The 22,359-nt window shown below is 46.8% G+C and overlaps 1 protein-coding gene across 1 annotated transcript in view; it reads right to left on the bottom strand.

The window, feature by feature from the left end:
- The window catches only part of ITGAE (integrin subunit alpha E), a 61,921-nt gene extending 43,692 nt beyond the window's left edge, over positions 1-18,229 (bottom strand). The window contains exons 1-2 of the mRNA XM_040244444.1: positions 18,145-18,229; positions 2,007-2,127 (exon numbers count right to left, since the gene is read on the bottom strand). Of these exons, the coding sequence (XP_040100378.1) occupies positions 2,007-2,127; positions 18,145-18,178 (155 nt within the window). The 5' untranslated portion in view covers positions 18,179-18,229. The remainder of the gene's footprint in view (positions 1-2,006; positions 2,128-18,144) is intronic.
- Positions 18,230-22,359: the final 4,130 nt, after the last annotated feature.

Here is a 22,359-nt window from a genome sequence, read left to right as displayed (position 1 = left end):
TGACCATCACAAACAAGACAGGGCGAGGAGAGGCTGCTGTAGATAAAGAGGTACAGCAACGACAGGCAACAGGAACCTTGGGTGAACCCTGGCCTCAAGACAAAGCAGCTTTAAATGGCATCTCAGCGACCACAGGGGACGTTGGAGGGTGTGTCGTGACCCTCGACTGCAAAACTTCTAAAACCAGACATATCTCTACATACCACCACTACCTCCAGCTGCTTATTGTCTATCTTCCTGAGCATAAGGATTTGTGTCTGTTTTGTTCACCACGGTACCCTCAGGGCCTGGCACACAGTAGGTGCTCTGTATGAATGCTTGTGAAAGGACTCTGGTGGTCCAATGGGTCCAATGCAGGGGGCCTGGTTTCGATCCCCAGTCAGGGAATCAGAGTCCACATGCTCCAAGGAGAAACCCCACATGCCGCAACTAGAGACTCAGTTCAGTTCAGTTCAGTCGCTCAGTCGTATCCGACTCTTTGCCACCCCATGAATCACAGCACGCCAGGCCTCCCTGTCCATCACCAACTCCCAGAGTTCACTCAGATTCACGTCCATTGAGTCAGTGATGCCATCCAGCCATCTCATCCTCTGTCATCCCCTTCTCCTCCTGCCCCCAATCCCTCCCAGCATCAGGGTCTTTTCCAATGAGTCAACTCTTTCCATGAGGTGGCCAAAGTACTGGAGTTTCAGCTTCAGCATCATTCCCTCCAAAGAAATCCCAGGGTTGATCTCTTTCAGAATGGACTGGTTGGATCTCCTTGCAATCCAAGGGATTCTCAAGAGTCTTCTCCAACACCACAGTTCAAAAGCATCAATTCTTAGGCGCTCAGCTTTCTTCACAGTCCAACTCTCATATCCATACATGACTACTGGAAAAACCATAGCCTTGACTAGATGGACCTTTGTTGGCAAAGTAATGTCTCTGCTTTTCAATATGCTATCTAGGTTGGTCATAACTTTTCTTCCAAGAAGTAAGACTGGCATGGCCAAATACATAAATATTTTTAAAATAAATAAATGCTTGTGGAGTGAAGGGCCATGGTATAAATCATCCTACAGCCTGCCTTCTCCATTTTACAATATGTTTCGAGATTGACTCGGTTCATAACCATTGCACTCAATTCATTCATTTTACCAGCTTTTGGTATCACATTAGATGATTCACACCTTATTTCTTTCACTTTCTGATGATGCTTATTTCAAAACAGCATCACAATCAATACCTCTACGAGTATCTGAGAATATCCCTGGGGTTGGTAACTAGGGGTGGGATCCCCAAGTCAAAGGCCATGTGCATCCTCAGACCTGCTTGATACGGCAAAATGATTCTCCCAGGAGATGATACCAACTTGCATTTCCACAAGTTCCTCCTTCACCACATCCTGGCCAACAGAATGTTGTCAGACAAAATGCTTTGCTTATCTACTGGGTGGGTATGGATGATATGTTTAAAATACAAAGTGATGTTTATTGATCTTAAACTTGGCCATAAATTGTGTCAAACCCTTAACGTGCATTAACTCAAACAGTCTTTGCAACAACCCCCACTGCAGAGATGAGAAACTGAGGCTGGGGGTTGAGTATCTTGCTATAAATACAGAGTGAAGCTGTCACCCAACCACGGCGGCCAGACCCACAGCCGGCCTTGCTTGTAACCACTACGCAGCCTGCCTCATAATTTCCATTAAAAAAAAAATATTTTTTTTGTCACTGCCCAAAATTTCTATATTGAGCATGTGTTACTTTTGTAAGAGACAAAAGAGCCTTGATAAACTGTATTTTAAGAGAGGTAGTTAGTCTCCCCCTCCTCCACCCCAGGAGAGGCTAGAGTGAGGTCAGGGGCCAGCCTGCGAGGACTGACCCTGGACTCATGGCCTCTCCCCTGCATGCCCTTCTGAAAGAGGTTCTCCCAAGCTGTGGAGTGGGGCGCCACAGCCTTGTCTTGGGCCTTCTCCAGCTCTCCGAGGACCCTCAGTCCTCACTGCCCATCCCCTATCTGCCTACCAGGTCTGCTTGGTGCTGGGGTCCTGATGCAGAAGGGAGCTAAGCACATAGGGGGCGCCGCCCTCGGGAGTCACCCAGGTCCGGACCACGTCCACATTGAAGGCGGCTAGGGGAGCCAGGCCTGAGGAGGAAAAAAGAACAATTAACAGGAGAGGCATCGTTATTCCATCACCTCCTGCCATGCTATTATCCCCACTTTACAGATGGGAAAAGCAGAACTCCCAGGGATTTGGGGTGTTTTTTGTTTTTCATAAGAATGGGACTGGAACACAGGCACATCTAACCCAGAATCCTTGATCCTCCAGCTAAACCAAGCTGTGTCTGTACCAAGGATCTCTGCCCCAGGAGGTCTTCTTTTTTTCCCCCCTTTGGCCATGACTTGTGGCATGCAAGATTTTAGTTCTCTGAGCGGGGATCAAATTAGTGCTCCTTGCAGTGGAAGGGTAAAGTCTTAACCAGGGACAGTCAGGGAAGTCCCCCGCCCCCCCAACCCCCACTCATCAACCAAGGGTCTTTTTCCATAGGAATAGGACTGAAATGCAGGTGTGTCTGACCCAGAACCCCTGACCCTCCTAGTAAACCAAGCTACGTTGGCACCAAGGCCCCCTCATCCAGGAAGCCTTCCTTGGTTCTGTCCCAGAGCACTTCCCACCTTCTTACACCTCCCATTGTTCACTTTTTGTACCTGCCTCAGAGCACATGCTCATCACTGCGTCACGTACCAAAGGTAAAATAGACTGTGGGCCCAGTGGAGAGGATCTGCTTACATTCTGCCTACATACACCTCCATCAGTTGACCCAAGAGAAAAGATACATCCTCAAAAATACCTATTTGTAACAGTCCCAAACTGGAGCAACCCAAATGACCATCTGCTGGGGAATGGATAAACTGATATTTTCAGACAATGAATACTATTCAGAAGTAAAAAGAAACAGACAGTTGACATGCACAACAAGATGGGTGAATCTTCCCTGGTTGGTCCATTGCCTAAGACTCTGAGTTCCCAATGCAGGAACCTAGGTTCAGTCCCTTGTCAGGGAACTAGATCCCACATGCTGAACTAAGAGTTCCCGCAACTAAAGATCCCGTGTGCTGCAACTAAGACCAGGCACAGCTGAAATGAATAAATAGAGAAAAATAAATATTAAAAAACTGTAGCAAAAAATATTGCCTGGAGTAGTGAGAGTAGGGGTGGGAATTAACTGAGAAGGGGCAGAGAGGAGCTTTTGGGGTGTTGGAAATAGCCTACATCTCTATAGGCATTTGGATTACAAAGACATGCATTTGTCAAAAATACATCAAATGATCCACTTACAATTTGTGTGGCTCACTATGTAAATTTTACCTCAAAAAAAAAAAAAAAGAACCATAAGCAAATATTGAATTCTAGTTAACATGTATGAAATGTTTAGGGATAAACTGTGCTGATGCCTGCAGTTTACTTTGAAATGCATTAAAATGTGAGACAGCTTGATGGGTGGATAGCTGGATATATTTATGGATGGTAATTTACATAGAGATGGATATAAATAAATGTTTTTTATATATATTAATTACAGTTGTCAATATTTTGTTGTATTTGCGCTATCACACATATTTTACATATATGTGATATACAAAAATATATATATTGTAAAATCTGTACATTGTCAAGTTGTTAGGGGAAGCACACCGATTGAAACCGCCCACCCTGGCCAGGTACCATAGTAACCATTCACATGAGTTGTTTTATGCAGGAAATCCTGGTAAGGAATACAGAACTAATAAGCCACCACCAACCAGAAGAGTTTGGAAAGGTCAAAAGGAGACACCGCATGTCCGTCCACTTCCCAGAATCCCTCTCGCTAGCATCCATCTTGGCTGAGTGATGCGTGCGCCACCAGGAAAGACTCTGAGTTAAAATGATTGGCCAAAGACCACCGGAAACAAATCCCATCACCATAAAACCCGAGACTGCAAGCCACACGGCAGACCTGTTCTCCTGGGTTCCCTTACCCTACTGCTCTCCACCCGGGTGCCCTTTCCCAATAAAATCTCTTGCTTGGTCAGCATGTGTCTCCTCGGACAATTCTTTTCCGAGTGTTAGACGAGAGCCCGCTCCTGGGGCCCTGAAGGGGGGCCTCCTCCTTCCTACAACAAAGTCTGTCATATGTGGTTGTCCATTGCACAAGTTTTTCAACTTTTCTGTATGTTTGGAAATTCTTCACTAAAAATTTTGGGGGGGAACTTGGGAAGGCAGAATTGATATGGATAGATTGCTCCCCAAAGAGGCTGTGCCAATTTGTACTCCAACAACAGAATGGAAGGCCTATTTCCCACAGCATTGCTTGACTGTGCAGACCTCTTCATCTTTGTTTTAAAAGAGTATCTCAACATTTTCTTCCAAAACTACTTAATTAGGAGTGAAGTCAAGCCTCTTATTATAAGTTGTTTTCTGTCTATTTCATGTACATTACCCATCTTAAAGAGGTCTTTATTGTTTTCTTTTTCATTCTTTTGGGCATACAACATAGCATGTGGGATCTTTAGTTCCCTGACCAGGGATTAAATCCACAACCCCCACAGTAGAAGTTTGGAGTCCTAACCACTGGACCACCAGGGAAGTGTTCTTATTTAATATGCAAGAGCTTATTTTTCCCAAAAGAAATTGCCAACGTGTTACTTAGCCATTTGTTCGACTTCCTTATATTTTTTCCCAAACCTACGTTTATTACGTAGTCAAATTATTTTTCCTCTGTCACTTGAGCTTTGAGTCATGCTTTCCCACCAGAGATTATTTTTTTAATTTACTATTATTTTCTCCGGTATGTTATTTGTTTCATTCTTTTATGCTTACATCTTTGATTCATCTAGACTTTTTTCTTTTGGCTGTACCATGAAGCTTGTGGGGTCTTAGTTCCGTGACCAAGGTTCAAACCCATGTCCCTTGTAGTAAAAAAATACAGTGTCCTAACCACTGGGCTGCCATGAAAGTCCCTAGAGTTTATTTTTGCATATACCCAGCTTTAATTTTTCTTCCCCCCAAATGAAATTGTCCAGCGTTCCTTCTCAAATAGCTTATATTATTCCCATAGGTTTGAAATACCACTTTATCATTCTCAGAATTCTCACATGTAATTTGGTATCCCCAGGGACTCAGTTCTGCCCCACTGACCTCACTTTCTCCTGCTTGGACACATTCATTAGTCTCCTGACTTTCTCTTTCCAGATTTGTCCCTCCAGGTACATCCTTTCCATACCAGTAGTCAGAAAGAATTTTCAAAGGCATAGTTTGACCATGCTGTGCCACAGCTTAAAATTACAGTATATGTTTGCATGGAAAAAAAAGGCAAAGTAAAGCTCAGTCTATAGACTTATCTGTTCAAATACTGCTCAGTTAACAACTTTTTGTCACAATGGCTCTTGACAAGCTACGCCACTTCTTGAGTTTTGCTCAATTTTTTTGTTTTTGATTTGGCCACACCCCACAGCTTGCAGGATCTTAGTTTTCAACCAGTGATTGAATCCAGGACCACGGCAGCTAAAGCACCAAGTCCTAACTACTGGACGGCCAGGGCGCTCCCAGCTATGCCGCTTAAAAAAAGGACATTCCTTTTTTTTAATGTTGATACGATGATTTTTTTTCACCCCTGAATACACCAAATAAACATGCCAAAAGGAAGTGTATTCTGATGTTACATTTTCAGGCAAAAACATATGCACCAATTTACTTACATGAGAGTTTCTAGCCCAACAATATCATAGGAAACAAATCTGCATCGCTTGCCATGTTTGAAAGTGTGAAAGTGAGAGTGAAGTTGTGTCCGACTCTTTGCGACCCCATGGACCTTAACCTACCAGGCTCCTCTGTCCATGGGATTTTCCAGGCAAGAGTACTGGAGTGGGTTGCCATTTCCTTCTCCAGGGGATCTTCCAAGCCCAGTGATCTGAATCTGGGTCTCCCACATTGCAGGCAGATGCTTTACCATCTGAGCCACCAGGGAAGCCCCAGGTTTGGGTAAACCTCTTATACTGTGTTTTGCATATGCATGCCCATCCAGGAGGCTGAAGAGACAGTGTCTTCTATGAGTCTACAGGCTACTGAGTGCACAAGCTATTTCCCTGTGTCTTGAAGTGATTTTAAGGTTTAGTATTTATTTTGGCCTCAAAATATTTCTCTGTGATTTTATTTTTAAAGGGAGTTTGAATGTAAGATAGCCATGGGTCCCCACAAAGTTAAAAAAACAGTAAAGAAATGGTACAGAAAGGAAAATGTGCTTTTTCAGTAATGACCCCCTCTCACCCATCCTCCACCACTCAACCCTAAGTCTTCATTTCCTCCTCTAATGAGGACAGCAAGCCTTCATTACAATAAGTTGTATCTAGAAATTGTAATTTTATATTCAAATTATTGGGTTTTTAATATACACTTGTTTTGTTTGTAAATTTATAAATTTTTCCATCATTAAAAGTTATTTAGATATTGGGGTGGCTGGAATGCATCACAGTTTTTCATCTGAAAAACTGATGGAAGTTTTTTTTTTCCCAGTTAATGGCTTTTCACTTGGCATTAGAGATTTTAGGAACAAAGTAAAATCCTTAAACAACAGACAGGTATAAACTATTCTTTTAACTAAAGAAGAGAAGGAAATACAAAGTTATGACTATGTGGTTCTTCACTCCCTAAGGGAGATATAACCATTTAAAATATGTATGTCTCCAATAACATTACTTCAAACTATATAAAGCAAAAATTGATTGAACTAAAAGCTTTAACAAGTCTTTCATAGGTACAAGAGCAGACCAAAAAAAAAAAAAAAAAAGGAAAAAACCAAACCCAGTAAGTATCTAGAAGATCTGAACAACACAATTAACAAACTTGATATAATTGACTAACAGATAATATTATAGCCAACAATGGCAAAGTAAACATTTTTTTCAAGTACACATGAAATATCAAAATTGACCATAAGTGTGCCGGGTCATAAAATAAACCTCAGTAAGTTTCAACGGATTTACATAATCCAGAGTATGTCCTCTGACTATAGTAGAATTAAACTGGAAATCAATAACAAAGAGAAAGCAAGAAAAATCTGAACTTCTTGGAAAATAAGCAATGTACTTCTAAAGAATGTAAGGTCAAAAATGGAGACCTTAAAATATTTTGAACTGAATGAGAATTAAGATAGGACAAATCAAAACATGTGTGATACAGTTAACAAAGTGCTTAGAGGAAACATATGGCATTATATGCATATGTTTTTTAAAAAAAGAAAAACTGAAAACTAATTATCTAATATTCCATCTCAAAAAGCTAAATGAAAAGCAAGTCAAACTCGGAGAGGAATACAGGAGGGAATAAAGATATGAGCATATCAGTGAAATAGAAAACTAACCTACATAGAGAAAACCAAAGCTTGGTTTTTAGAAAGAGTGATAAAACTGATAAATCTCTAGCAACACTGATTAAGGAGGAAAAAAAGAGAGAGAAAGAACATAGAAATTACCAATATGAATGAAAAGACTACATCGGAACAGAGCCTAAGACATTTATGAAATAAGAGGATAGTATATAAACTTGGGGCTTCCCAGGTGGCTGTAATGGTAAAGAACCCAGCTGCCAATGCAGAAGATATAAAAGAGATTCGGGTTCGATCTCTGGGTCAGGAAGACCCCCTGGAGGAGGGCATGGCAACACACTCCAGTATGTTTGCCTGGAGAACCCCATGGACAGAGGAAACTGATGGGCTACAGTTCATAGCCCAAATAAAGGCAGCCAAATAAATAAATAAAATAAAATTGATTAGTTAAAAAAAAATCCTAGCAAATTATTGTGGGGAGGGGGGAGATGTTAGCAAGCCATTTAAAAAATGTATGTGAAAATGCAAAGGGCAATATAATTATGACTGATTCGAGTTCTAGGGCAGAAACCAACACAACACTATAAAGCAATTTTCCTCCAATTAAGTAATGAATTAATTTTTAAACAAGGAAGACAGAGCTGACATTTTAAAAAAAAAAGGGAAGAAAGAAAGAAACACAATGGGAAAGAATAGTCAGGTACTCTTGAAGAAGAAGAAGAAAATTTTTGGATTTATCATTTATCAATATTATTAGAAATTTATAGTCATTAAAACAGAATTATATTGGCATGCTGCTACTACTGCTGCTGCTAAGTTGCTTCAGTCGTGTCCGACTCTGTGCAACCCCATAGATGGCAGCCCACCAGGCTCCGCTGTCCCTGGGATTCTCCAGGCAAGAACACTGGAGTGGGTTGCCATTTCCTTCTCCAGTGCATGAAAGTGAAAAGTGAAAGTGAAGTCGCTCAGTCGTGTCTGACTCTTCGACTCTTCATGATCCCATGGACTGCAGCCTACCAGGCTCCTCCATCCATGGGATTTTCCAGGCAAGAGTACTGGAATGGGGTGCCAAGGATAGACAAATAGATCAATGGAACAAAGAGTCCAAAAACATATGGTCACTTGATTTAGGACAAGGGTGACAGTAAGGCGTCACTTACTCTTTTACAGTAAGGTGAAAGAATGATCTTTTAAATAAATCGTGCTGGGTCACTTGAATATCAACATTGAAAAAAATTAATCTTGACTTGTGTTAGACACAAAAAATCAATTCCTGATGAACTGAAGATTTAAATGTGTGTTTAGATGGACCATATATCTAACTATGAAAAGTGAAAAAGAAAGCTTTTAAGAGAAAACAAAGGACCTTGGGGTAGACAGATACTTTTTAAACAGATGACAAAAAAACACTAGCTATAAAGAAAAGCATTGATAAGCTGAACTTCGTTAGGCTTAAGAACTGTTTATCGGAAGACATCACTAAAAGAGTAGAGAGGCAAGCCACAGAGACAGAGGAGATGTTTGCAATACAAGCATCTGACAAAAGATTTATGTCAGAATCTGTGAAGAGTTCCTACAAATCAATATGAAAAAGGCATGTAAGCTAACAGAAAGAAGGACGTTTCACAAAAGAGACTATCCAAATGGCCAGTAATCATATGAGAAGTCTTCATTAGGCTTCACAGAAAGGCAAACTGAGATTATGTGATACTGAAACAATGCAAGATTTTATGGGTCCTTGCCCCCCACCCTGACACCTCTGCCTGCCTTTTGTCTGTGGAAAACTTTAGTCAAAGAATAAGTTTTATCCGAGAAGCGAGAAATGCAGAATCAAGGGGAAACTGACAAAGGAGACTAAATAATAAGAACGTAGTCATTAAGCATAGTCAAGGACCTTTAATTCTTTCTCAAGGACTATAGGTAATGCTCTGAGCCATGTCCTATGAGCTGTCTTCTAGACACACCAGGCAGAGAAGTTAACTACACGATGACCAGGCTGTACCCAGGACAATTCCTGCCACAGTTCCAAGAATTGGCCACAAAGAAATGAGAACAAACGGACCCCGGAACTGAAGATTTAACTGTACCTAAAACAATGAAGATGATACTGGTCAGACCACTGATGACCAATTTGAAGATGACTATCAGAGCTGACTGCAGTTTCTGCATGTAGCCACCCCCAACACCCCGTTCTTCTGTCTATAAAAGCTCCTGCCCCACTGGTTGCCGGGATGGTGGGGAGGGGATTGGACTTTGGACAGACATCCACCTCCCCCCACCCTCCAGCTACTGGCTTCTGAAATAAAGCAAACTTTCCTTTCCACCTACTTTGCCTGTTTACTGGCTTTTGAGCAGCGAACAGCCGGACCTCACACACACTCTTTCGGTAAAAATACCACTACATAACCACCAGAATGGCTAAACCGAAAAAGATAATACCATGTGTTAACAATAATGTAGAGCCATTAGAATAGTCATATACTGCTGGTGGGGGTGTAAATTTGTATAACCCCTTTAGAAAATCGTTTGGCTATTATCAACTACAGCTGAATATATGCATAACTCATGACTCAGCGATTCTAGCCTTAGGCATAAATCCAATAGAAATATGTTCATAAATTCATGAAAAGACATGTACAAGAATGTTCACAGCCTCACTATTCATAATAACCCCAAACTGGAACAACCCACATATCTATCGACAAGCTGCAGTATATTCACCAATGGAATTACCCTACAGCAACAAAAATAATTGACTACAAGGTGGGTAGATCTATAAACACAATGTCAGATGAAAAACAGTGGGGACGAAACAGAACATGTATAATTTCATTTAAGTGAAGTTCAAAACAGGCAAACTAATCCATGATATTAGAAGTCAGGAGGACAGTTACCCTTGGGGGTAAAGTAATGACTGGAGGGTCCACAGGAGGTGTTTATGGATGTTGGTAATATTCTGTTTCTTGAAATGGGTATCAGCATGTGGATTTGATTTAATTTGAAAATTCACTGCTCTGACTTTGCTCGTTTTTGCGTGTGACTTCAAAAAACAGCCTACCTTAAAAAATAATAATTGCAGGAGTGAGAAGGAATAAATTAGGAGTTCAGGATTAATACACTGCTATACTCCAGTATTCCTGCCTGGCAGATCCCATTAACAGAAGAACCGGGAGGGCTACAGTCCATAGGGTTGCAAAGAGTCGGACACGAATGAAGCACACATACATAAAATAGATAAACAACAAGGATTTATTGTATAGCACAGGGAACTATATATATATTTAGTGTATTGTGATAGCCTATAAAGAAAAAGAATGTATATGTGTAATGTCTTATGGAAAAACCTGAAAGAATTTTTTGGCCAACCCAATATAATGGAATCATTTTGCTGTACACCTGAAATTAACTCAATATTGTAAATCAACTATGGTTCAATTTAAAAAACAATAATAATTGCAAGTGTCTGAAACACACTTAATATGTAAAAATTCCAGGGATTCTTAATGATACTTAAAAGACAGTTGTTGTTGTTGTTCGGTCGCCAAGTTGTGTCCAAGAGGAAACAAAAATGAAAGAAATCAAAACACTACATTGTTCACCATCAGCAGTGAAATGAGGGCATTGTCCCCTAACTCTGAAAATCGACTATTAAAGGGAAAGTATTAATCTTCTTGCCTTTCCTGTATGCACTACATTTCAGGGTCACCAAACAGTCTTAGTTGGTGAGAAAACGTTCTTTAAGGAAAAATCATTACCAACAAATGGGGAAGGAATAAAATCATAAAAACAGAATTTTGCAGAACATCCCTGGGCAATCCAGTGGATTTGGATTTAAGTCTTAATTTGGAGTTACGTTTTCAGTGCAGGGGGCACAAGTTCAATCCCTGGTTGGGGAACTAAGATTCCACATGTAATGGAGTCAAAAACAAAAAAAAGCATATAACTTTGCAAGTCATAATGAAATACAACAGTGAATTCAGGCCACAATCATCAATGGACGAAACCGCTTGGATGAAAGTTTGATCGAGCACCTCACAATTAGACTGACACCCCCAGCCCACTAGTTCATCTTAGCGCCCTTAAGAGTGGGTCCCCCAGGCATGTGTGCCCCCTTGTGTGACTCCCCAGGGAGAATACTGGGGCCCAAGACTCTGCGTTTCTAACAGCTCCCATGTGATGTCCAGGCTGCCAGTCATCAGACCACACCAAGAAGCAAGTCTTTAAAATACCTCCGCAAAGGAAACTGGAAAAAGGAGCAAGCGAAATGCAGGAAAAATGGCAAAATCCTCCTGATTTTTTGGACTGGGGTCCTTAACTTGTGGGATCTAATGCCTGATGATCTGAGGCGGAGCTGATGTAATAATAATAGAAGTAATGTGCATAATAAATGCAGTGAGTGTGCTTGAATCATCCTGAAAACATCCCCTCATCCCAGCCGTCCATGGAAAAGTTGTCTTCCACAAAACCAGCCCCTGGTGCCAAAAAGGTCGGGGACGGCTGGTATAAAGTGTGTTCGTCAAAAAAAGTTAAACCTGCGTGTAATGAAGGCATTAGCCCTAACTGCCAGGTTCCAGGAAATAAAGGGGGTTAAAGGACAAATCACTCTGAGAGGAAGCAAACACGCAAATCTTTCATGAAAATGTGTTGTGCAGGACAAGCGTCCGAGCTCTGCAGTAAAGCAAAGATTTGAAAAAGACACACAGATGCCCAAATGAGCAAGGGGGTCCCTCTAGACTAAGAAAGGCATAGCAACCGCACATGATATCTGGGCCTTGTTAGGTTCTTGATCTGAACTCATCAACTGTTAAAAATAGACATGTGGAGACAGTCGGGAAGATTCGAATACAAGCTGAGTATTAGCAAAAGGAGAAGCAGGAGGCAGAGGATGAGAGGGTTAGATGGCATCACTGACTTAATGGACATGAATTTGAACAAACTCCAGGAGATAGTGAAAGGCAGGGGAGTCTGGCATGCTGCGGTTTATGGGGTTGCAGAGTCAGACACAGCTTAGCAACTGAGCAACAACATTAGACATTAACAAAGAATTACTGTTCATTTTGTTAGGTGATGAGAACATTGTGACCGTAAGAGGATATCTCCTATACTTTAAAAATTTGTATTGAAGCATTTGAGGGTAAAATGACTGATGGTGGGGATTTTCCTTCAAATAAAGCTTCCAAAGCATGAAAATGCAAACAGATCACCCAAGTATCTTCTTCTAAAATGCAGGTTCTGATTCAGGATGTGAGGGAGTGGGGCTGAGATCCTAGTCTAACAGGCTGGTAAGTGATGCCAGGCTGTACCTGGTCCCAGACCAAACTGTGAGCATCAAGGCTTTAACATACTTTGGTAAAGCAGACAGGAAAATGACAGGTGAAATCAGTGCGGCAGGTGTGACAAGACCTTGATAGCTGTGTCATCTGGGTCATGGGCATATTGGGTTTACTGATGTCATTTACTTTTGGCCACACCACTCAGCATATGGGACCTTAGTTCCCCAACCAGGGACTGAACCCGTGCTGCATGGAGTGGAAGGGCAGAGTCTTAACCCTTGGACCACCAGGTAAGTCCCCTCATTTTCTTTACTTCTGTACTCACTTGAAACTTCTGTTAAAATCCAATCTTCCAAAGGCTGAAGGTGCAGGCTCCCTCTAAGGGGCACTGTCTGCTCTTACCTGTCAATTCTCATTCCTCTTCCCTGAGCCCGACACAAAATCTGTACTTTATTGCTTTCCCTTTATACCCCTGCCTTGCCCAGAATGATGGGTGGTGACTCATAAAAATGTATCATCCGCTAAAATAAAACTTATTTTAAAATGATGGGGCAGGTAAAAAAGAAAAAACTAAAAAGTGAAGTGAGAACTACCCACTTCTTACAAAGAGTGAGTGGAAGGCCTTCTTTCCCCTTTTTACCATCTGTGTGACTCACAGACATGAATTGAAACCCCTGTGAGAAGTCTAGCCTTTCTTCCCGGACATCCATGATATGTCCCTGCCCAGCCCAGTATCCCCTCTGCCTGCTCTGTTCTCCAGCTGCTAGATACCCCACTTCCTGAACACACTCTGCACGCCTCCCACCACAGGGCCTTTGCACGGCGGCTCCCCCTGCCCCGTGTGCCTTCCTCATCACTCTCCCAGCTCCGCCCCATCCTTTGGGGCCCTGTTCAGGCTCTCCCTGTCCCAGGAGCCAACTAGATTCTTGACCAGAATGCCCTTCTGGTCTCTGAGCCCCCTCAGCATCCTGGGCTGTCTCTGTCTGGCTCTGACTAAATCCTGTCTGGGTCAGAGTGATCTGCGATGAAGTTTGTTTCCCCCAGACAGTAATCTGATCTGTCATCCATGACACCCTCAACCACAAAGTCCCACCTGACGCAGTGCCAGGCCCAGATTAGAAACATCAGATAGGGCCAGAGACTTCTGATATCCACCCCTGCACCCCCATGTTTAGCTTTGTTCAACTGAGGGGTCTTGGCTCAAAATCTCTGAGGGGTGGGAAAGGGGAGGAGACAAGCATAAAGACACTCACGACCACCTTCCTGGACCACCTGCTCTCTTCCAGGCACCATGCACAGGTCCTGGGGCTCAGGGAGGTCAGGGGGTTGCTCTGTGGCCCATCCGCAAGTTGAAATTTGCGTCTGGGGCCCAGGTCTGCCTCATTCTAAGGTCTTCAGTAAAAGCCGGAGGCCCTGGGGACAAGGGTGTTGGTGTAAATAGAGACCAGGCTCCCCGTGTGCCAGCAGCTGAGAACTGGGGCAGAGCTCTGGGTTAGCGAGCTGGTAATTAGGTCAGTGAGAATATGTGTATGTGTGCGTGTGCGTGTGCGTGTGTGTAGATGTGTCAACTGGTCTGCTGAGAACATGTGCATGTGTGTAGGCTGTGTGGGTGTGGGTGTGTGTGTGTGCGTGCATGCTAGGGTGTCACTGAGTCCGCTGAGCTGAGAACATGTGCGTGTGTGTGTGTGTGTGTAGGTGTGTCAATGGGTCTGCTGAGCTGAGAACACACACACGTGTGTGTGTGTGTGTAGGTGTGACAACGGGTCTGCTGAGCTCTCTCAAAAGGCCAACCAGACGTGAGTTGCCTTGGCAGAGCAGACTCTACGCCCAGCTGCTGCCACAGTCCCTTTACCCAGACTGTGCATCCATCAGGGACCCCCCCCACCCTTCCCACTTCCCCCCTAGACTCAGAGAAACGAGCAGGAGCCCCGGAGGGAGACAGTGCCCGCTTTCCATGGAGCCCCTGAAGGACCTGCGGTTGCCTCACTGCCTTCTTCTCAGCTATGATGTGGCAGCGTGCGCACCAGCGGGGCGACGCCGTGTGCAGGGCCCGACATACCAAAGGCCCTGTAGGTGGGTGCTGATATCAGTGCTGTAACCACAGAGGGCCCGCACGTCCTCTGACGTCTTGCTCTCCGGGTGAAGCCCCCTCTAGCGCTGTCAGAGATGAAAGCCCGGCTGAACCAGAGTCTGTCACCCCACCACCCACAGGGCTGCCTCCCCAAGCTGCCTCAGCCACACGGGCCTGCTGAGTCAGACCCCACTCCATCCTGTCAGCCCCACGGCCCCCCACCAGCCCCCTCTCTCCCCCATCACACTGGGCCATTTAAATACACATTCTTACAGTACTGTTCCCAGCTTAGCAAACTGAACCTGGGGGGCATGGTTTCCCAAAATTAAGCAAGAAGCCAGGCCACAGCCGAGCCGTCCTGACGCCCAGCCGAGAGCACCCAGAGAGGTCTGCAGGCTGCCTGTCCCATGGGGCGGCTCACCCTGCGCTCAGCCACCTGGGCCCTTAAAGTTGAGCCTCATCATCTCAGCTCCAAGCCTCATGCCTGCCCTCCGACTCCCTCTCAGGCTACCCGATGGCCACGGCCAGCAGGTCTGGGGGAGACTGGGCTAGGTTCCACGCAAAGTGCTCGCGGTTTCCTCCTACCTCTTCCCCGTGTCTCCTCCTCCCCACGTCCTCCTGCCCCAAGTCTCAGCAACTGCCTCTTCATGAGCCTCTGCCTCCCTTTCCTCCAGGACACTGCCTTCTACACAACAGGCAAGTCTCATGGTCACCTTTGGGCTCGGGGCCTACTGGGGTTCCCCCTACCCTCAGGGTGCAGCCGGAGCTCCCTTAGCCTAGCATTCTGGATCCCCCACACTCTCCACCGCCTCCCTGACCACCCGCATGGCCCCTGTCTACACTCCCCAAAAGCCAGCCTCCTGGAGGTCAGAGGTGTCTGGCTCCCGAGTGGCCTGCCCTCCACACCTGGCCTGCCCATGCACACTGCATTTGTCTTACCTCTCTGCCTGGGGACACTTTCCCCATCCCCATGTGTTGCCTGAAGGTGTCCTTAGTGGGCCCTCCAGCTGGGGACAGAGGGTCCTGGTGTACATGTGGCCTGCAGAAGCCATGGAGCCCAGGGTGTCCTTGCTGTGGGGGGCAGACGACATCAGAGCAGACAGCACTCTGATCCCCACTCAGATCTCACCCTGTGTCTCCTTAAACATAATCCTTATACCGGGGTCTCTGTCCATACTGCTTCTCCTGCCTAGAAGCTCCCTCCCACCCCTACCACCTGTCTGCACTTGCTAAGGACTCCCCCATCCTACGGGCCACCTCGGACACTACAGTCCTCCACCCTCACTGGCTGAGGTTTTCCATCACAGACTTGCCCTTCCATCTAGGTTGTGCCCTGGGCAGAGCCTGGTCTGGAACCTGCCCGATTCCCCCAGCAGGACTCAGAGGGGTCCCCAGGCTGCAGCCTGAAGTTAATACAACAGCTAAGCCAACCCTGGACTTCTGGTTCCTGTACCACTGAAAGGTTTTATAGACCCATAGCATAGTTCCCTTCTTTACCCGAGCTATGTAGATGCAGTCTCTAAGAGCCTGGGAGGAGAAGTGAATGGCTGTGGTCACTGAATGAGTCAGGGTGAAGACTGACCCAGGAGTAGCAGGCTGCAAGGAACAGCTACAGGGCTTCACCGCAGTGGGAAGGGTAGAAGGTCAGATCAGGAACAGTCTGGATTCTCTCCAGCCTAGCGAGGTGCAGCCAGGATGCAGGGCCTGGGCTCACAGTCTGAGGAGTTCCTACTCCCTCCCTTGGCCTCTCCTTGTCACTTTCTCAGACTCTATCCAGCTCTTAAGATTCAGCACCAGTCTCACCTCCTCCAGGAAGCTCTTCATGATTAGTCCACCCCTAAGTCTCAGGACCTCATTCTTAGAGCAGAATTGTCACGGCTCCATTTCTCCCAATCGCACTAGTGCTGCCAGGGCCCTGCTCTTGTCCCTGGCCCACAGCATAGCCAAGCTGCAGGCTCATGGATCTCATTGCAACTCTGCTCCATCTTGCTCTCTACTGTCCATCCACCTGGGGGGTGCCTTGGCCTCAGAAGGGGTTTTGTAAAGCTCATGCGACTTGACATTGCCGAAAAAGGTGCTGGGGCGATAACTGATCCTTCCAGGATCACAGGAGAAAGAGAGGAGCAGAAGCCAGAGTGACACCAGGGTTAGTGTCCCAGGCCATGGGGTATTCTGGAGCTTCTAGAGCAGGGAGGCAGGCAGAGGCCTGGGCTTAAGCCTCATTTCCACCAGCACTTGCTTGTAACTATGGCCAGTCACTACCCCTGTCTGGGCCTCAGTCACCTCTTCCATACTGGGAAGGAGTGGACCAGGATCTCATCTAAACATCGTCTATGGACACGCTTGGTGACGCAAGATCAAAGAAGCATGAGACCTTCTCCACACGCCACACGTAACTGAAAGTAAAGGGAAGTCTAAGCTGTAAAATAAGGAAGAGGAAGGTCAGCAAAGTTTTGATCTTTCCATGATAACTATTTTGATGTTTTTTAATAATCAAATATTAAAATTTGGCCAGCCTCTTGGGTGGCCCGGCCCTGTGTGGGCGCTATTAGTAATTCTGAGCACCCCCCAGGCTGGCCTCAGCTCAGCCACGGTCTGGCCTCACTCAGCAGCCTGCATCAATCCTTAGGGGGAAACTGAGGCTCCTAGGAGCTTTGAAACTACATCTGCCTGATGCCCGGACTTATTCTTCCATCAAAATCTTCTGACCAGCACAGGAGGCCGCCAGGAGTCCTGTCAGATTGCTAAGCAGGACCACCTGGCCTCAGGTTTGATCTGAGCAGCCCCACCCAGCAGCGGGGCTCACTGACCATGCTTTTTTTCCTCCCTGGTTCCTGGTTGTTGGGCGCAGGCTCCTGGCTTGGCCTGCCCCTAGGGGCTTCCATGAGCGTTTTAAAGGCCAGAAAGGGACCCCCTAGGCAGTGCGGAGAAGTGCCCCCTCCCCCACACAGGTTCTTGTAGGGCCTTAACGTCAGGAACAGGAAGCTGGCCCCCCCTTGCATTCATCCTCCACCACACAGCCCACCATCTCTCATCAGCGGTCACCTGCTCACAGGGTCCTTACCCCCTCCTCAGCTAAACCCTTCCTGTGTAAGAGAAGGGGGCTCGCTGGGCAGGTGGGCTTGCACTCTCTGAGGAGAAGCGCGGCATAGACCTGAGGGGCTGCCTGACATGGATGCCTGGTTGGGGAAAAGGGGACGCATGGAGAGGGGAGGTGGCAGGAGGAACAGGAGGCAGAGCCCCGGAGTCCAAAGGAGTCCAAAGTCAGAGGGAGCCTCAGGGGCCCTTCCCAGCCCCAGGGGAGGGTCTGACCCACCGAGCAAGAGCCTCCCTCTGGGGGGAGGCCCCACCTCTTCTCTAACCTTGGGCCCTGAGCCCCACCAGACGCACAAACAGACAGGCCGAGCTAACGGCACAGCAGCCCCTTGAGGGGCAAGGGGTGAGGCCGACTTACTGGTCACGCAGAGCAGAGAGTGAAAGAGCCACATCCTGGCGGGAGCGCAGGCAACGGCCGAGGCCTCAAGGGCTCAGCTTCCCTCCTGGGCTCCTGGGCTCGAGCGGGCAGGAGGCGGGGACAGAGGCACACCCACAGACCAGGACCACAGACAGACGGGCTGCGTGGCTTCCTCAGTAGAGGAGGGCTGGGTCCCGGAGCCCAGAGACACCTGGCAGCCCTGCTCCATCTCTACCACTCTTGTGGAACTGGGAGCTGAGGTCTGGCCTGGGAACAGGGCCGGATGACGTCAGGAGCGGGTATTTGAGGTACAGGAGCAGTATGAACCCAGCGGTGTGTTGTTTATCATCCTCGTGGAAGAGCCCAGCCCCCTTGCCCTGCTCCATCACCCACCACCCACCTCTGCCCCAGCCTGGCCCAGGGTCCCTCCCACAGGAAGCACCCTCCACGGTTAGAAACCCGCCTCCACACTCAAGGCCCTGAGACTGCGGAGGGCCAGGTGAAGGGAAAGGCCCCGGCACTGACTGAATCACTGCCTCAGTTCAGCTTTGGCCGCATTCTCTTCATTTTTGTTTTTAATTTTAAAAATAGTTTTATTTATTTCTGTGCTAGGTCTTCTCTGGTTGCAGCGAGCGGGGGCTACTCTCTAGTCTCAGTGCACGGAGTTCTCATTGCCGGAACACGGGCTCCAGGGCATGCCAGCTTCAGTAGCTGTGGTACAGGGGCTCAGTGTTTGCAGCTCTCCAGCTCCAGAGCACAGGCTCCGTAGCTGTGGTGCGTGGCTTTCGTTGCCCTGTGGCACTGTGGGATCTTCCTGGACCAGGGACTGAACCCATGCCCCCTGCATTGGCAGGGGGATTCTTAATCCACAGCTGCTGCTGCTGCTGCTGCTAAATCGCTTCAGTCGTGTCCGACTCTGTGTGACCCCATAGACGGCAGCCCACCAGGCTCCCCCGTCCCTGGGATTCTCCAGGCAAGAACAGTGGAGTGGGTTGCCATTTCCTTCTCCAATGCATGAAAGTGAAAAGTGAAAGTGAAGTCACTCAGTCGTGTCCGACTCTTAGCAACTCCATGGACTGTAGCCCACCAGGCTCCTCTGTCCATGGGATTTTCCAGGCAAGAGTACTGGAGTGGGATGCCATTGCCTTCTCCAATTCACAGCTGCGTTCTCTTTATATCCTGACTACAGCACCATGGTGTAGAACCTAACAGAGATCTGGGCTACCAGAACAGAAGTGAAACTCCATGCATCTTTTAGCACATCTCTGACTCAGCCCAGAAGCCCAGAGAATTGCACTGCCGACAGCCCGCAGTCACATGTAAATGCCAACTTCACGCTCTGTCAGAGTTTCTATGTGTGCCCACGTCTGTCGCAGAAGTCTCTCCCGCACCTTTGCTTCCCAGACAGTTGGCTGTGCAGAGCAGCACTGTCTCACGGAGCCCAGCAATCAGTGTCTGGACTTACACAGTCCAACTGTGGTTACTGTGTCCTTTAAATGTCCCCAGTCACTGAGGAACTGAATTTTCCATTTTATTTAATTTTGTTTACAATCAAAATGTCTCTCTCACCTGGATGCGTGTATCTGCAGGGAGAGCACTTCACAGTGTTAATATAAGGGTTAAAACACAGCAGATGGGATGCCCTGGGAGTCCAATGGCTAAGACTCCATGCTCTCAATGCAGGGGGCCCAGGTCAGGAAACTAGATTCCATATGCCACAGCGAAGATCCTGCATGCTGCAACTAAGACTTGGCACAGTCAAATAAATACATACATATTAAACAAGGAAATTAAAAAAAAAAAACCCACAGCAGAGGACGGTGTTGACTCGATGACTAGATGAATGAATGAATGAACAATTTTATCTTGTTCCTCACGATGAAAGCCTGCTTGGCTAAAGTTCTGTAATGACTGAGGTCACGTAACAGTCTTACATTGCTTGCTTTGGTCTGATAAAATGCCTCCACCTAGCAGGACAGTTCCCGGATGTTACATTGTTGTTGAGATTATGATTCATCATTTTCCACACTATATACCACCCAATGGAGAGGTTAAACAGCTGAGAAAGCAAAGCTCCAGGTCTGATGAGTCATCCGCCAGGTCACAAAGAAGATCGTCCCAAGGTGGCTTAACCCTGTCGTGGGCTGGGGTCCTGGCTGTCTTCCCATACTCAGGGCCCAGTGCCTCTCTCCCTCCCTGTCCCCAGCTCCCAGGGTGCCTGGCAAAGCAAGGAGGGGCTTGCTGGCCCAGAGAGGGAGAGACCAGCCCCAGACCACAGAGCAGAGCAGAATTAGGGACAGGCTGGAACCCAGGACTGTGCCCACTGGAGGCTTCCAAGAAAAGTAGGCCTTTGGTTGGGAGTGTGAACTTTGGGAGGTCTCGGGAGGCTGGGCAAAGTTGATGAGAGGATGCTGAAACAGGTGCGGAGCCATTTTCTGCATCTTTGGAGACTTCCAGACTGCTAACTTGGCCTGCATCCTTCTGAGATGCATTTTCCAAGCTGTGGGTGTCTGCACAGCAGACCACTGGTCACAAGCATGGAGAGGCCCTTCCAGTCCTTCTGATAGTAACTGCCCACAAACCCAGACTTCAGGTCCCAAGGCAGAGCCAGGCTATATCATGCTCCCAACTCACAGAACCTAGTGCAAGGCATTCAGGAACTACCTACGTATCTTAAAGGAATGTGAAAATGGCTTCTGAAGTACATTTTACGTTAAACAAATGTTAAGGGACCAACTTGAGGGACATTCTATAACATAACTGGACTGAACTGTTCAAAAACAAATTGCAAGCAGATTCTTTACTGTGTCTGAGCCACCAGGGAATAAAATTAAACAATTTCTGAATCTGATAAGACTACTGTGGTCATATGAAGGAAAGTCCTTGTTCTTAGAAAATGTACACTAAAATATTTAGAGGCTGAAGTTACACATGTATGCAAGTAACTCTCAAATAGTTCACGGTTGGGGGGATAAGGGTTAAGGGGGAAAAGAGGGGAGGAAGAAAATAGCTTTGTTCTACCCTCAAAACTATTCTGTGATTGTTAAATTATATCACAGTAAGAAGTTTAAAGAGTTAGAGCATAGAGGACACGTGTTTAGCATGGGGTAGGCCTGATGCTCTGTCTGCGAGTGAGTGAAAAGCGAGCCCGTCCACACTCACAGGTGGGGGGGCTATTCCCACAGTCCTGTCCCACCGCCCCCAGATGCAGCAAGTGTTTCTCATCACTTGCCTCTGAGTCCTAGGATGCTAGGAAGAGGGCATCTGGAAGGGTGAGGATGTTACTGAGACCAGCAAAGGACAGAGTTGGCAAAGGGGCAGCGGGAAGACTGACAAGCAGCCGTAGTCACTTCTGCTGACTGAGCGTCCAGAGTGGGCACAGGCTCGGTGCCAGGGGCCTCCACACAAGCCCCCGCTGACCCTCACAGCCACCCTGCTCGGTTACCCTGATTGCACGGATCAGGATGCTGGCTCAGTGATTGATAGGTTAAGTAATTTGTCCCAGATCATATGTGGTGCTAGTGGTAAAGAAGCCACCTGCCAACGCAGGAGGGGCAAGAGATGCAGGTTTGATCCCTCGGTCGGGAAGATCCCCTGCAGAAGGAAATGGCAACCTGCTCCAGTATTCTTGCCTGGGAGATCCCATGGACAGAGGAGCCTGGGGGGCTACAGTCCATGGGGTCACAAGGAGTCGGACACAACTGAGTGGCTGAACACACACACACACTCTCTCTCTCACATGCTAATAAGTGGCCAAGCTGGGATTCAATCAAAACTGTTTTCCTCCAGATCCAGGACTCTGAACGACTATAAACCCTACTGCCTCCAGACCCATGGGTCTAAACTCCTCCCAGTCTATGAGCCTTTAAAAAGCAGGGACTTCATTCCACACAGACACTGGGATCCTTGCAATCCTGGATGCCACGGACAGAACTGGGTCACCCCTCCCACATTTGTATGTTGAAGCCACAACCCCCAAGGTCACTGCATTTAGAGACAGAGATTTTAGTAGGGCCCTAATCCAATAGGCTTGGAGGTCTTAGAAGAGGAAGAGACGTCTCTCTCTCCAAGTTCATGCGCCAAGGAAAGGCCACGTGAGCCCACAGAGAGATGCTGTCTACCAGCCAGGAAGAGAGGCTTCATGAGAACCCAACTGCTGGCACCCTGATCTCAGGACTTCTACTTCCAAAATCTGAGAAAATATATTTTTTATTT

The sequence above is a fragment of the Oryx dammah genome, unplaced genomic scaffold (assembly GCF_014754425.2).
Source record: "Oryx dammah isolate SB20612 unplaced genomic scaffold, SCBI_Odam_1.1 HiC_scaffold_8, whole genome shotgun sequence".
Taxonomy (NCBI): domain Eukaryota; kingdom Metazoa; phylum Chordata; class Mammalia; order Artiodactyla; family Bovidae; genus Oryx; species Oryx dammah.
The sequence above is the reverse complement of the archived record's forward strand: the minus strand, read 5'-3'. Positions and strand labels throughout refer to the sequence as shown.